Here is a 16,206-nt window from a genome sequence, read left to right as displayed (position 1 = left end):
ACCTTTCTCAGGATGACATGTAACAAAAACAACAGAAAGCTGAAGAGTGGATTGAGCAGTGTACACAGTTTTATTGCAGAAACATTGAAAAATCTAAGAACAAGAAGAACAGCAGTGCATGTACAGGGTTTAAAGGTCTACGCGATACATTTTCAAGTTTTACCAAGAGCAGCGTTATTGTTCAAGAGAACTGGACTGGAGTGAAGTTTGCATTCAGCATCTGAAGAAACTGTTTGGATGCTGGGATGTCCACAGTTACACCATTCCTGTGTAGGAGAGAACCATGAAACAGTTTTTAGATTTCAATTTTAAGTGACGTATAGAAGGTGTGGAGGAGGTTGTTTATATTCACAAGCAAATTATACACTAACAAAAATGCTAATGTATTTCATAGGGATCTTTTGAATGTTTCAATGCAAAGTCAATGAGAAGAAGAAGAAATATATGGCTGTTTCTTAGCTACAGTTTTTAAATGAAATGCAATTATGGTGTAAAGTGGTTTAAATGATCACGTTTAATTTTGCTCCACTTCCATTTGGAGCTCTGCCTGGTGACACTGTGAGCCAACTAATACACTAAAGCACCAGAGTAGTAGGATCAATACCTCTTATCTGCTGTTTATGGAGTGTCAGAGCCTCCTGAGCGACATACTGCATGAAAGCAGGGTCATCCACCTCCAGATCTGCTGGGACCAATACGGTTATTGGGGCGGAGTCCAGTACGGAGACAACCACACTGCTGCCTGGTTTAGGTTTGATGTTCTTCATCTGTTGCTGCAGATTCACCTGAAAAAATTAGATGAAGTCAACATTTTAGGGACGATGGCACTAAAAATAAAAATAAAATTTAAAAAAAAATACCTGTGGAACAACATCTGTGTTACTTATTTACCAACATGAGATGCTAAGAAGGTGAATTTCTGGTTGAAAAGAAGATTCACGCCAGCTAAAATTAATCGAATGCATTTCATATCATGGACAAAGTAAATAAACAGCGCAGGGTTCAGACTTTAGACTTTATTAATCCCACAGTGGGAAAATTTTATTTGGCTTTTTAGTTTCACATTAAACTTTGTTTGTTCATTATCGGGATGAAAACAGCTACATAATATAACAAAATTCAAATAACAGGATTATTTTGAATGCTTTTTTTTTTTTTTTTTTTTTGCAAAGAAATTCAAACGTAAGATCAACACGGCTCTTTATAAGCCAAAGAGAAGAATTAAAATAAACTTTGCACTTTGAAACGCTGATATCAGCTGCTCATATTAAACACTGTGGATAAAGTGACAAATCCGACATCGATGTAAACCTACCGTGACCACGCTGAAGATGTCGTGCGGTCCCACTGTGCTGCTGGACAGCCGGCCGACCCAGTCGTACTTTTCATCCATGTTGCCGAGCCACCGCCGAGTGTCGGCTGTGTGTCTCTGGACCAGCTGCAGCCGGTCGTTGTACTGCTGGCGGGAGGCGTTCAGCAGCATCTGCATCTCCTCCATCTCAGAGTGGAGCTGCTGCACATGGGGACACTCTGGAATAAAACAGAGGTGGGCGTAAATCCAGATGTTAAAGGTTAACGGTAGACCTTCATCTTCTGAACCTCTCTGGAGTGAAAGTCAACACCTGAAAGTGACCTTATTGTTTACGGACAGACTTGTAGAGCTAAGATGTTATAGTAATATTGTCATATTCAGTCAACAGAAGATCAATCAACAACAATTCTGATGATGAAATAATCGTTCCAATCAATCAAAGATGCCAAACGTTTACTGATTCCAGCTTCTTAAATGTGTGGATTTGCTGCTTTTAGGTGTCTTAAATCATTACAAATTGAGTATTGTTGGATTTCAGACTATTTGTCAGACAAAACAAGCAAACTGGCGAAGTCAAATTTAAACTCTGGGAATTTTTTGCTATTTTTTTTTTTTTTTTTACACTCTTATTTACTAAATAGTTAATTGATTTGTCTAAATTAGTAAATCATGGAAGAAAATGAACATACGAATAAGTACATGCTGGAGAATGGTTTGCCCGTGATGCTTTTTATATATTCCCAGGTGAACATAACAGTACTTCAAAGTGGAGAAGGGTAACACTGCAGTTTCTCAATCATAGTTTTTAATTGTGTCTGCAGGTAAAAAGCTTATAATTCAGATATTTAAGGTCCCTGTGTGAAACGAGCAGAGAAAACAAATCTGGAGCCATAAGTGAAGAACACATTTATGCACCAGTGATTTACCTTTCAACAGATAATCCTTGCATGTCTCACACAAGTCTTGCAGCTGCCAGCACTCGGACGCTTGTCTGCGGAGTCGTCTGCACAGATATCCGCTCGGAGACGTTCCCCAAACAGAAAGCGATCCTGCATCTGTGCACAACATGAAATAATGTTACCCGGGAGCACGCAAAGTGAACAAACACACTTCTATTACAGCGTAGCTCAATGCATCACGTACCTCGGCTCGATTGTTGAAAGTACTCTTCAGCTTCGTCGATCTCTTCCAACACGTCCGCCACCGTGGAGCTGAGTTCCTCCAGCACGTTCCTCCCAAAGTCGTACACCGAACCGAGGATGCGATCCAGACCCGCGGTCCTGAAGAAGCTGGAGCCTGAGCGGCCCGGCGGAAACCGAGGTTGGAGCTCCGTGGCGAAGGCCGCTAGAAAGGAGGGACCGAACACCTGTTGCATCTTCTTGACCACGATGATGCTCCGGTTGTACATGAGGCTGCTGCTCGACAGCAGCTGGCCGAACGATGCTTCGGCCTGCAGCATCTCCAGACTTCCCTCCTCCTCCTCGGCCGAGGCGGTTCCACCTGAATCCTCCTCGTCCTGATCAGAAACACGCTCCGGTGCTTCCAACTGGGTGGCCATTTTCCTGAAAAACTCCTCCACCTAAAACACAGCGAGACTCATTAAAAAAAAAATATGCATGTACATTTTTTTTGTTGTTGTTTTTTTTGTGGGTTTGTGATTAAGTCAAACCTTGAACGAGAAAGCGGCGTAGCCACGGCGGCACGTAGACGCGTAGAAGGCCTTGCAAGAATCTTCCAAACACGGTCGACACTCCCCGAAGAAAGATCTGGTTGAATTTTGACACAGCTGCTCGGCTTCCATGAGTTTCTGCTCCGTTTCCTTCGCCAGCTGCGTCGCCCCCTGAAGGAACCCCGAGACGAGAGAAAGTCGGTGCGTCTTAATAAAGCCAGAGAGGATACGCAGAGGTTCGAGGCCCTGGCGCGCAGCCCTGCTTTTTTGTTGTTTTTTTTTTTATCCCTAAATGACTAAGAAAATCTATTAATCTGCAGACAGTTCATTTATCCCGACTGCCGTAAAACAACACCCCAACCCACTTAACCAGCTGTGCTCCCACATTCATTATTCACTGTCTTGCTTCGTGTTTTGTTTTGTTTTTTTTGTGTTTTTTTCCCTCTGTGCGTCTGTGACTTTATGAGGCAGAAAATGAGTGGCGGGTTTCTGAATAACGCACGAAGACGGGCATTAAACTGTTTAAAACGAGGGGACTTCACGGTTATTTTTAATCATCGCAGGTTTCTTACATATGTAACGATCACTGCAAATATCCTGCATGTGCAGAAAGTGGAGCCTCAGCGTAGTGTCAAGGCAAACGTAACGTACCTTCCTCTTGTCATTGCTGTTTCTCAGGGCGTCCATCAGGTACCTGTGCCTCTCCTCTTTCGTCTCCATCATCTCCTTCACCTGCTTCACTGCCAGCAAGCTTCGCTTTATTTCCTCGTCCACGTGCTGCTCTCCAGCTGCCGACAGCTCTGCACCAATGAAACACACTTTCATTTAAGTTCTCCAGCAGTCGTGGCGGATGTTTTGCTTTCTGTCAGCGGAGGCCTTACTTCTCAGCGCGTCGTCGCTCAGCGCAGGAGAGTCGGCGGCGCAGAGCGCGACTTCAGTGATGCAGAGGATTTGAAGAAGAAGCCTCCTCATCCTGACTTTGAGCTCTGGACAAAAGAAAAGTGCAGAATTTCTTATTTCTGTGGCTACAACGTGCAAAAATAAATTCTCTTTTACAACAGAAATGAACCGAAACTTGCCAGAAGGTGGCGCCATTTTTCAAGCAGTTTCATTTCGAGAACATTTTGTACACAGTAAACAAAACGGTGAATTCATTAGCATGCATTATCACATTAGAGTCGAGCCAAAAAAAACCATAATGAACTAAATAAATTGAATTTATGTAATGCGGCTGTTAATTCAGCTTTATGGGATCGAAGTACGGGGTCATATCACATACTGATGATAAGTTTGATAATACATAAATTAAGAAAATTGCAAATGCACAAATTACCACTTCAATCTTAAAGTAAAATAAATTAGACTCTTGTTGTAACAACTATTACCCGACACAGTATCCTGCATCTCTGTGTGTAAGAATTAAACAACAAGAGAAAATAGAATAACAATATGAATCAAAGTCAGAACAACCGGACACTGAAGGCGCTGCTGTTCAGAGTGCTCCACGATAAATAAAATGTTGTGTTGCATTTTAGTGTCTAACTTGAACCAGATACGCAGAACATTACGTCTTTTCCTATCTTTAAACTCCAGCTCTCTAGAGAGTATCTGCTCGTCCAAGCCTGCTGTTACACACTGCAAAACAGAAAGTAGAAGAGGCTTTTACCTTGAGAGCTACGAAAACATCCAACTCCAGAACAACAGCCGCAGGTTGTGCTGTTGGAGGGGTGACAGTGAGGGAATCTTCTGCCTCAAAGGTCGGTTCTATTTTTACGGATCTACTCAGCAGCACAGATCCTATTAGTGTGTTTGCATTATTGGTTATTAAGCCTTACGCACACTGCTGATCACCTAAGCACGTGCTGTAATGCACAGCAAACATAATGTGCTCGATTGTTTGCAGGTCTTTCTCTGTCATTTAATTGTCTCTCACAGAGTCCAGAAGCCTCCTCAGGTAAAACTTTATGCTCGGATCACCATCAGTCTGACAGTAAGCCTGGGCCTCCCGCAGGGACCTGGCACACACATTGGCATGGTCTCAAGCATGGACTAAGCTCTGCAGTGCAGGTCACAACAGGAGCACATGAGCCTGCTGTGCAAAAAAAAAGAATTCAGACTGTAAACAAGTTCAGCTTTAACTAAAAATCATGCACACTGTATGTAGTTTTTCCTATTTTCATTGTATTGTTGTGTTGTTGTTTTTTTACCGTTCCAGGCTGCCAATGGTTTCCATTAATTTCCTTACGGTATAATAAATTCAGTGGCAGACAAAGTAATTTATTACAGAAAACACGTGTCAGTAAGTTTTTGTTACATTATGTGTGATACAGTAATGCAGTCTAACTTGTAATGTCTGCATTGCATGGGCTGGAAAAATATACTTTCAGCATAATTCCTGAAGCCCACCCGCATGTTTCCTGTGAAGTAGTTACCTTTGGTGTAAATTGTATTAATTTATAGTAAATGGGCTAAAAAAAAAAAAAAAAAAAAAAAAAAAAAGGCAAGAGTGCATATCTTCTTTGGAGCGCTTACATTTTCTTGTAAAGTCGAGAGCCTCTTCAGATGTAGGGTTTGGGTTGCCGAATAAAGCCTGAAGATGTACGAGCTATGAAAAGTATGCGTTAATTTCGCAGACGGGTGAAAAAAAAGTAAAGTGTCTTCGTAAAACTGTGGCTCATCTTGAACCTCCAGAAGAACTACAGCGCACATTCCTCCATTTGAGTTTTATTAATAGTGGTGAACGCTGTTTAACAGGCTGCACCAAAAATCTCCCATTCCATTAAGTTAGAGATCAAATGACTGTGAAGGCCAACAATTCACATCAGCTTTGTATATATTAAACCATTCAGAGTCAATTTTCCTCACGACATCTGCATTTATTATGATCTTCCAATTCGAGGTTTCCTTTAGTTTGCCATTCTTTTTTTATGAAGGGCAAAGTGAGATTGTTGAAAGTTGATGCAAAGTTGACCATCAAAGTCAGAGTTTCAACAATGCCTTCAAGTACAAACATTGTCCCGTTAATGAATTAATCGCATGAATCTTAATATAAAATACTTATTATAACTCCTTTGTGAAAAAGAAATGATGCTTAAACAACGGATCACATGACTACTACTCCTGACTTGTTTTACCCTCAACGCTCTCGCTGACAGAGACCGAACCAGTCTAAAAGGAGAGTCAATATTGGATTTCATAAAATAAACTGAAAAATGTATTAGTTGACTGGAAGCATGACTGTGAATGTTATTTGTAGCTCTGTACCAGCTGGATGTGTAAACAGGCAACGGTTTCACATTCATCAAATTAGGTTTATAACATATTTATGATAATATTCTAGTCGAGTGAATGAAGCTTTTCTGCTGCTCACAAGTGATCCAAAAAAAAAATCGGCTGCTGAAGGATTAAATAAAACCACTGTTGAAAAAGTCATATAAAGTACATGAAAGGTTTGATTACAAGCCAGGTAGCACCGTAACCCCCCTGACATGTTTGATTAAAGGCCTCCAGGGAAATTCATGATAGATGTAAGAAATTTGGGGAAATTAAACATCAAAAGTCATTTCAGACTTTCCAGCAAGTATTTGGCTACAATCACTGAAAAAAAACCACAACTTTATATTAAATCAGTGGTGTACTTCTTTCTTTCTGGCTCCTATCACCAGCGACTCTCCTGCGTCAAACTGAATGAGTTGAGTTTCCATTGTTCTTATCATGATATCTAAACATGGCAGCAGTGTGGTAAATGCAGGATTCCTGTGTGCTTTCTAAGCCTTCTGTTAATCTGAGCCCACTGCTGAAAGCCTTGACCCAGCAAATGAGGTCCCAACCCCCGGAATGAGGACCAGCAGCAGCCTGGCTGCAAGATACCTGACCCCTCAGCTGCTTTTTATCAGCTCGCCACGATCTCTATCTGAGCCCTAATACCAGCCTGCTGCTCCAATTATAGCCGACAGTAAAATAACAGTTTTGAAGCCTTTAGGAAAACAAGTAATTAGTCGCTTTATCATCTCAGGCTGCTCTGGAATCTAGTATGTGGCACACTGGGTCAAACTCGAGCTATTAGCGCTGAGCCAGCTTGAAGGCCGTGTTATCCACAGAGAGAAGAAAAGCAGATCTGGGTTTGACGTCTGCGTTGCTTTCTTATAAAGCTCAGAGGATTTCAGAGCTCAGGCTGTCGGCGTTATCCCTATCTTTCCCTGTAAATCAAATGGTTTGAACCGAGCGAGCGTGAAAAGATTAGCATCAAGGCGACACCGGGTCACCCGGTGACACAAACCTGGACTGTGAAGACACAAGAGTGGGTAGGCCTGATGTCTTTTGATGTTCCTCGTTAGTTTGGGAGGATGCAGCTGGTTCGGTGCCTTTGATTAGCGATCTGCATCTGCAGGCTGGAGAGATTGCGGACACAGGAAACGCTGGAATTATCACAGCACCTGGAAGACTGAAAGGAGGGAAATGACCGCTGGTGAACTTTACAGTGTGATTTTGATGAACTGTGGCTGCTGTGTGGACAAAAATAAATGACTGTTAGGGTAAAAGTGAACAAATCGAAAGATCTATGTCATCATACTGTCTTGACACGGAGAATATGGCAATACAAATGCAGATATCCGTCTTGTCAAGTCACTTTTGTAAATAACTAAGTTGAAATAAGATGTTTATACAAGACCAGGTTGAAGTAATTGACTGTAAGCCAACTCCTCTTCGTTTTATGGAAATAATCGAGAAATACTTGTCGTTTATTTAAAAAAAAAAAAAAAAAAGTGAGATTATACTGTGATAGGTCAGTTGATAAATATACCCCCAAACCTCCATGATAAATATATTACTAGTACCACAAGAGGGGCCAAAGGAGAATCAGATAATGAAAGTGATCTTTAATGCTTGAAAGATATCAGATGTAAATATGTAAAAACAGGAACTGCACAGAAATATCGCCGTCTCAGTGCTCCCCTCGTCCCCCCTCCACCTTCCCAAACCTTTGAAATGATCTGTAATGGGTACCAGATTTTCACCCGGGGACGCGATTGCCATCAACCCCCCGTAACTTAATCTCATCTCCGGCTGGATTACTGCAGCGCCGCACGACGTCCCGGGGTCTGCAGCAGTGTTGAAAGCAGTCCGAGGAGACGCAGCAGGAGAGGACGGGACAGTCACTGAACCTCTGCAAAAACGGTGCAGCACAGATGTGGATAAAGGTAACCAGTCACGGTGTGAAGTTAGCACAGAAAACCAGGGAACAATTTGGAGCAATACCGGAAATGCCCAAAGTTAGCTGTCAAAATAAAAGTGTGCTAAAATGAGCATTTGTAGGTAAGTCTTTCAATCAAGTCACTTTTATAAACTGTAACGACAACTTTTTTTTTTTTTTTTTTTTTAAGTTTAAGAAATCATATGCTTTATAGATTAGTTAAAAGCAACTTGTAATGTGTAAAATCCCTTTTGCTGAATAGTGTTCAGCAACATGTTTGGCAATGCGGTTTATCATATCACTAAATGTGTAGTTGTAAATGATGGTAAGATATCAATAAATGTCTAACAAGTCATAAATAAAGAGATTTTGGCTCAGCTGGCTTACAGCTCTTTCTTTTATTTTTTTTTTTTTTAAAGTAAATCCAATCAGTCAAAGACAAAAGCAACCCACCAAAAGTTGTTCTAATGGCTTGTAAGTGAAAAAAAAAAATAAGTGCCCGAACTGCCTTTATTCATTGTGTTGCTGTGTGTATTAGTATATCAGCAAAACCTAATGTGGAAAGTTTATTATATTCTATATTACTTGCAATAACTAAAGATACCAGGAGACATTACTGGTGTTGACTACATTAATTGAGATGTTCACTTGCTTATGTTGTTGACTGAAGTAGAGGTAGCTGCACGTGTTTTTGCTGGTGCTGAAGTCACATTATCAGGCCCTTCATGCCAGCAGAAAAGCTCACGTTAGCTTTCTGCTTCCGGCCTGCATTTGGGTTTGAGTCTCGAAGCTCGTCTGACTCTTTTTTCTTGTTCTCTTGGTGCCGACATTATTGTAAAACGTTAACGTCAAATGATTTAGAGTAGCCGAGACACGAAAAGAAACAGAAACAAGCAGGCCCGTAAGAACTGAAACAGGTGGGCGTCGCGCAGTGCCCTCTGGGTAATGAAGTTTATTTAGCACCAGTATGACTCTTCCCAAAGCGCTCAGTAAAAAAGAGTACCAGCACGTGCAAACGGTGCACCAAAGAGTAAAATGGTGCCAAAGAAAGTAGAAAGTATTGTATTTGTATGCGAGCAATGAACCTTGATAGCAGCCAGTTGGCTTAGTTTGGCATAACAACGGAAACAGGAGGAAGTAGGCTCAGTCTAATAACACCTCTAGCACTTACTAATTAACATGGTAGGTGTTTTGTATTAATATGCATAAAAGCTGAAGTGCAAAAATAATAGTCTTTAGTCTTCACTTGTTGCTTAGAAACCTCAGAATAAAGACCACAGGAGGTCATTGTCCAGCACATTCTTTAAAAAAAAAAATATATATATATGTTAAATGGTGAGATTGAGTGGTGCTGCTGAGTTGATTGTATTACTTTTGACAGAGCCAGGCTAAAGCCAGCTGTGTTGCTTCCAGCCACGATACTAAGGTAAGAGTTTTTTTTGTTGAGCTGCGTGCAGATATGTCTTTTAAATTTCAAGAGAAATGCTGAAGGACTGAAGGGCTTCTTGTTGAAATACTCTGGTAACAACACAGCAAAAAAAAAAAAAAAAAAAAAAAAGAGCACGGTTGAATTCCGAAAGCAACACCGGAAGTGTAAGTTATCATTTGGTGTAACTTAACACTGGTAGTAACACTCAGCTCTGCTCTCCTCCTTCAGCGCAGCGCTGCAAGACGAGGCTCCGGGATCATCGCACATTTATACAGCTACAAAAGCTCCTCCGAGCCGCAGCGAGCTGGACAACAGCGAGGATGGGATTTTAAATTGAAAACCAGGCATGAACTCAGACTTGTAGGCGAGCTTTTTTTTTTTTTTTTTTTTTTTTTTTTTTTTTTTTTTTTTTTTTTTTTTGGATTTGTTTTGCTTCAAGAGTGTGTCGTTCTCTGTGGCACAACTTTACACCTTTGCACTGGATGCTGAGATGCGCAGAAAGTGACGGGGGTCCTCATCTCTTCTACAGTCCTCAACGAGTTATAAAATGAAAGGTACGTAGCCCACATGTACCTGAGAAAATAAGTGCACGTGTTTTGATTTAAATTTGGGATTTTTCCAGTCTTTCAAGAGTTTATTCAGTCTGTGGTCAGTGAGTCACATCTGGATGGCATTAGGGCACTGCGGTACAGAAGTTGTGAAATACTTGGGAGTTTATTCTTCCGTCAGTTTCATCCCATTGAATGACATAAAAAAACAAAACATGTTTTGCACAATTATTCTGTGCTTAACTTCTGTTGGGAACGCAAACTCACACATTAAACATGAATCGAAGAAAACGGAGGTGTGGATGAAGTAAGTTAACTTAAGCATGGCAAAGGGAACGCTTTTGATGGTGCACCACCTGCAGAGTTTCATCCCACCACTCCAACAAGCAGCCGTTCAAAAAGAACAAACTATTAGTGGCACCGATAACCGCAATATTTCATTCATTTTGAAAGATATAAAAGATGACATGACTCTCAGGAATGTGTGATCCACTTGGCATTGTGTAATCTAATCCCCTCTGACCTCCCACCAGCAAACACACACTCAGCTCATCTCTCCCTGTCTCTCCCCTTCACCCATGTTGCCCCCTCCCTCCCTCCCTCCCACACACACACACACACACACACACACACACACACACACACACACACACACACACACACACACCTCCATCTGTTTACCATTACCAATGATGTTCTCTGCTCTGCTCCAGTCTTCAGTGTAGTGTAGCAGAGTGTAATTAGAGTTTACTGTCAACAACCCAGAGAAACCACAGCCTGTGGCTTTTACAGTTCTGTGGACCTCCTATCTACACACACACACACACACACACACACACACACACACACACACACACACACACACACACACACACACACACACACACACACACACACACACACACACACATTAGATAAGATGCTCCACTATCTCCAACTTAAATCCTTGTTGGCTGCCTTGGATTTGCTAAACACAAATCACATTGTAAAATGCCAATAACATTATGAGCTGTTTGCTCCATGCAGCTGCTCTCTAGTGTTTCTGTGTGTTTTGTTTTGTTTATAGAGTCCTACTGACTACTTTAAACACAATGTACCCCCAGTAGCGTGCGTATGACCTATTTATGTCATATGTTTCTGATTATGTCACGCAGACGACTTTGCAGACGAGGAGGAAGTACAGTCTTTTGGATACAAGAGGTTTGGTGAGTGAGAAGTGACCTTTTTTGTTTTCCCTAAAGGTGGAAGAGAAAAAAAAGCCGACACACTTGGAGCTCTTATCATAAAACTTTTTATTGTTTTGTGAAAGAAATGCCATGAATTAAAGGCGCTAAGTGTGTGGGCTTTAGACTCTTTCTCCCTCTGTGCTGTTACTTACCTAGAATTGCCTTTGAATTTATAGGCATGTTGCCCCATGTCAGGACAGACAGCCGGCTGCATGAGTCTCATCTGTCCTAATATTTGGCACAAAATGGTTTTGCCTCTGAAGGCAGGATTTGGGTTGAACATAAATGTGGCTGACAGCTTGTGAGGTCCAGCCCACCGCAGGCCCAGCGACCGCTGACAGAGCTCGCAGATCAAGAAGTTTCACAAACTGTCCTCTCTCCTTTATCCACTTGAACTGAGTCACTTAAACAAGTTGGCTCATGCAAACATGCCGAGGACCTAAAAAAATGTGGTTACACAAACTGAAATTGTAATCAGCACGTCGCTGTCTATTGTGGTGCAGCACAAGCACAGAGTTCACATGTGTTTGTTGTGTGTGGACGTACGCTCATGCACACGCCGCACGGTTGTGAAGCTGTTTTCAGAAGTTTTCCCAACAGACTTGTACAGTTCGGTATCAGTGGACCAGTCTAGACCAGTAAGATAAGGGTAAGAAAAAAAGCTTGAAGCATCAGTTCACCCAAATTACAAACAAACATATTTTCTCACTTATCACTCCATCCAGCCATGCTTACAGCTTAGGTTTTATTTTCCCAGGTTCATTACGAAAAGTTTTTTTCTAATATATCTGCCTCCATTTCACACTTTGTAGCTTTTTACTCCCAACATAGCTCTTCATCTCATGTTACTTCCCAAAGTGTAACAGCGAACATGAATTATTCCTGCCTTTTCAAAACAGCTCACTATAACAAGAGAAACCGGTACATCTGAACAATGTCTTTTCTCTCTTTTCTGTCAGTGTACTACATTCAAAAGATTGTAAAATTCAACAGTGTCAACAGAACAAAAGTGTCCCTGTTGCTCTGGATAATACACAAATGTCACTTTCCCTATGACTAATACATGCTGTGTAGTGAGAAAAATATGTTTTTTTGCAATTTGGGTGAACTGACCTTTTACAATTAGCATCTCAGACTCATCTCTTACTCCCTGCCAGCTCTTATATGCTCCATTGTGTGCCATAAATGCACTTTTTTTCTTATATATGCTCTTTAATGACACAGTCTCTCCATCACAAATCCTTATTTTTATTTTTTTTCCAAGATTCTCTGCTGCAGGAGTGCTGCTCGTTTTTTTTTGTTTTGTTGAGACAGCATGTTTGCCATCCAGTGCATGCATTCATGTTTTTGGATTGAGATTAAAAAAGTGCCACCAAAGGGGAAACTCTTTGTCACACATAGTCAAACACATCATTAGTGTTCTCCTAGGAGTCCGAGCACATGCTCCATCACTGTCCTGTTGATTCAACATTGATTTGGGATCTCTGTATTTAGGGTGTTGCTGCAGTATGAGTCATTCACACACAGTTAGTCCGAGGTCCGTGAGAGTTGATGGGAGGCAGCGGACTACGCTGTTTAACTCGGTGGCAGCGGAGACCAATTCTAACTGTGACAGAGCACCGTCTCTTTCATCCGAGTCACCCGAGTAGAGGCATCCTGTTTGTCTTTCTCTGTGAGCGTGTGCAAGTCTCGCTCATGGATTAGATTAGAGAGCTGTGGGGAGGGGAGCCGAATCGAGCTCACTTTTAACTTTATTCAAATGAACTCTTGACATTTGGAGGAGAAGGAAGAGAGAGCTGCTGAACTCCTCTCAGGAACACGGCAGCTGTTTGGAAGGGCCGGCTCCAAGGGTCTGCCTCACCCCTCCAGAGGCTTTGTTGCGCAATAGAGCTGCATTCATGCACAACATCATAAATCCTCATTCTTCCACTATTAGCGCTGTAATGTCAATACTGAGGGGGAAACAAACACTTATTTCCTCTCTACATGTTTTGCTTTAATTCAACACAGTCTCCCAGGAGACTGATAATGTTTAAATTGTGGTGACATGTCACAGAGAGGTGAATGTTGTGCGGATCTCTGTGCAGTTTGTAAAGTCACCACTGAGCTTTAAACGGGGGATGATTTAACACAGAGAGACAGAATGCTTAATCCTGCTGGTTTTAAGAAGTGGACATGGACATGAAACAGAGCCCACAGTACCAACCGGCTTTTCTTTTTCTGGCTGCCTATTTACATACTTGTTTCACATACTTTGCATTACCACTGACCATTTTCTGAAGCGCTTCAGAAGTTTTTACACAGAGCTCGAGGATTCTGTGAATTCCTGCACACACTGAAAGTCTTGCAGAGGCTTTAAAGATGGATACATGCAGCAGCTGTCCACAGCCAGTGGCTTGCCCGGTAGTTTGCTTTCATCGGTGTGTGAGCGGGAACGAGTGACTTGAGCAGTGAATATATAGTCCTGTGTGCTACTTCTTGGTGCGTAAGAAATCAAACAGGGTGTCATGATTAGCACAGCATTCCTGGAACGTTTGCTTGCTTTTGGATCTTGTAGTTTGTTGTATCTCAAATTGTTGTCCCCAATTGTTTTCCCCGAGTCCGTTGATAGAAGCAGTCTTTAGGCAGTTACCGGTCTTAGTTGATTTTTATTAAGCGTAGTTTACAAGATATCCTGAATAGCATACAAGACATCTTGGAGAGCCCAACATCAACCTGAGGTCTCTTTGTTGGAGTCTGACTTCCCCCTTTCCGGCACATACACTTATAGTATAGGAAGAGGCGTTACCTACGTTGTGGCGGGAACATTTGCATAGTATGTTTGTCTCAGTACTTTTCCACTGTCCTCCGTTTGAACCACATCCCCCTTTTGATCTGATAGTGAGTTGCATCCTACTGTGACCCCAACGTGATAAGTTCCTGCATAAGCAATATGTTCTACAATGCTTACAGTCAGTATGTATTTTGTGCTTCTGTGCTAGGATATGTTTACAACAATACAACACATATATATATATATATATATATATATATATCATATCATATTACTTACATATAGGTCGTACCATCACTACCAATCTTAAGGTGTAGACAAAAGGCTGTGCATGTAAATGAGAGTGATACTGCTTGGCCAAACCAAAAGGTCAGAGTAGGAGGTCTGCAACCTGTGGGGTCACATACTGTTGTTCTTTGAGGCATTATCAGATGGCTGTCTGGAGGACTCCAGGGGGTGAAGGAAGACAACCCCCACCTCCACCAACCAACAAAGAATACATTATTATACATGACTTTTGGTGGAAGACAACCAATGAACATACAACATATGAGCCCTCATATGCACTAAGCAGATCTATATTCCACAATTCCCCCTTTTGATCTCTTCTAAGAGATCACCATTTTGACAGGTATTATTAACCACAAAAATACAAAAAATGCTAAGCTAGATGACATTCACAACTATTACATACGACCTGATATCTTTTTCTCTGTCTGTGTTCTTCGGGTGAACTGTACCCGGCGTGGTTGTTCCCTTTTTCGTCTGATGAGTGCCCTTGTCTAGTTATGGTGCTCCTCTGGTCCCAATGTCACACCTGAAACCCCTGTCTCCCATAATATGACACATACTACACCTGCAGAGATGAGTCCCAAGGCCATGAGCCATCTCCAGTCACCCCAGAGGCTGGTTCTCTTGTTCATCTTAATTTGTCAACAGAATTATTGCATCAATTAACAGCACAGGTATCAATAGCCAAGCAAAACATAAAATTTATATATGTGGATCATCAACTTGCGATCTTCGAGTGACGTGGCAGACACTTGATGCAAACGAGCCCTCCCTCGTTCGAGTCGGCTGTCTTCTTGCTTCGGATACCGAGAGTAGACTGTCTCGGTATCTGAACGTTGAGGGGATTATTCTGCCCCTTATGATGCGATGTCCTCTGGCCCAGCCGGGCTCGAGGTGTTTGTGGCGACGTCGGTGCTCGCCTCTTCCAGGGTCCGCTGCGGTTCCAGTGCTGGCTTTGTCCTCTACTTCTACTCGTCGTACGCATTCATGTACCAGTCCTTCTCCTATTCTGTCTGCCATGTTGATTCCTTCCTGTGTGAACACCAAATTTGGTGCTTCCAGAACTTTGGAGAGTCGCTGTTGTCTCAGTGATGTCATGGTAGAAGTCTGTGAGTTCACATATGCCACTATGCTGTGTGATGTTAGGATGTGTAGTGGGTGTCCCATGACTATGTGTGTGCATTTTGTAATGAGTTTGGCTACTCCTGCTGCAGGTCTTGTGCATGATGGATGCCTTTTTTCCATTGGATCCAGCATGACACTTAAATATGTCAATATTGTCCTATCACCTCCTTTTTTCTGAAACAACACACCATTTACAACTGTGTTTGTTTCAGAAACATCCAAATAAAAGAGTAGAGTGTAGTCCGCCAATGCCAGCTCGGACGAGTTGGCTAATAATTGTTTAAGTGTAATGAATGCCTGTTCGGCCGTGATAGTCCATTTTAGCGGCCCAGTGAGGTTATGCATGCCCACCTCTCTCACCATGTTACGTAAGCTCTGGGTGAGGCATGTGAAATCGGGTATATAGTGTCTACTATATCCGATCAGGCCCAGAAACGAGAGCATGGTTTTGACTGTCAGTGACTTTGTGTGGTGCAGGATCGATGTTCGGTGTGCAGGCGACATTGAGGCCCCCTTTTGTGATATTAATCGACCCAAAAATGACACCTGCTGTCGTGCAACTTGTAGTTTGTTTTTACTAACCTTAAACCCGTGTGTAAAGAGATGTAACAGGAGTGTCCGTGTGGCAGTGAGGCAATC

The 16,206-nt window shown here is 42.0% G+C and overlaps 2 protein-coding genes across 4 annotated transcripts in view; one reads left to right on the top strand and one right to left on the bottom strand.

Moving 5' to 3' along the window:
* Window positions 1-54: 54 nt before the first annotated feature.
* Window positions 55-4,874, bottom strand: LOC138619631 (clusterin-like protein 1). Of its 2 annotated transcripts, XM_069696255.1 has the most exons (9): window positions 4,648-4,874; window positions 3,863-3,967; window positions 3,633-3,781; window positions 2,982-3,152; window positions 2,456-2,891; window positions 2,239-2,367; window positions 1,316-1,530; window positions 605-785; window positions 55-266 (listed from the first exon to the last, which is right to left on the bottom strand). In XM_069696255.1, exons 2-9 carry the CDS (start codon window positions 3,951-3,953, stop codon window positions 256-258), a joined length of 1,383 nt encoding a protein of 460 aa, XP_069552356.1. In that variant the 5' UTR covers window positions 3,954-3,967; window positions 4,648-4,874; the 3' UTR covers window positions 55-255. The 2 variants fall into 2 exon arrangements, with proteins under 2 accessions (XP_069552356.1, XP_069552357.1); XM_069696256.1 differs by lacking the exon at window positions 4,648-4,874 and having other exon boundaries at window positions 3,863-4,026.
* Window positions 4,875-10,027: 5,153 nt separating this feature from the next.
* The window catches only part of LOC138619677 (collectin-12-like), a 42,230-nt gene continuing 36,051 nt past the window's right edge, over window positions 10,028-16,206 (top strand). The window contains exons 1-2 of one of the 2 annotated variants that reach the window (XM_069696323.1): window positions 10,028-10,158; window positions 11,307-11,357. In XM_069696323.1, coding sequence (XP_069552424.1) covers window positions 10,152-10,158; window positions 11,307-11,357 — 58 coding nt within the window. In that variant the 5' untranslated portion in view covers window positions 10,028-10,151. The remainder of the gene's footprint in view (window positions 10,159-11,306; window positions 11,358-16,206) is intronic. The other variant, XM_069696324.1, reaches the window with a different exon arrangement.

This window comes from Brachyistius frenatus, unplaced genomic scaffold, assembly GCF_029030835.1.
Source record: "Brachyistius frenatus isolate BFR_SWC_R1_liver_20210118 unplaced genomic scaffold, ASM2903083v1 Contig_21, whole genome shotgun sequence".
NCBI lineage: Eukaryota > Metazoa > Chordata > Actinopteri > Embiotocidae > Brachyistius > Brachyistius frenatus.
This window is presented reverse-complemented; position numbering and strand designations above follow the sequence as displayed.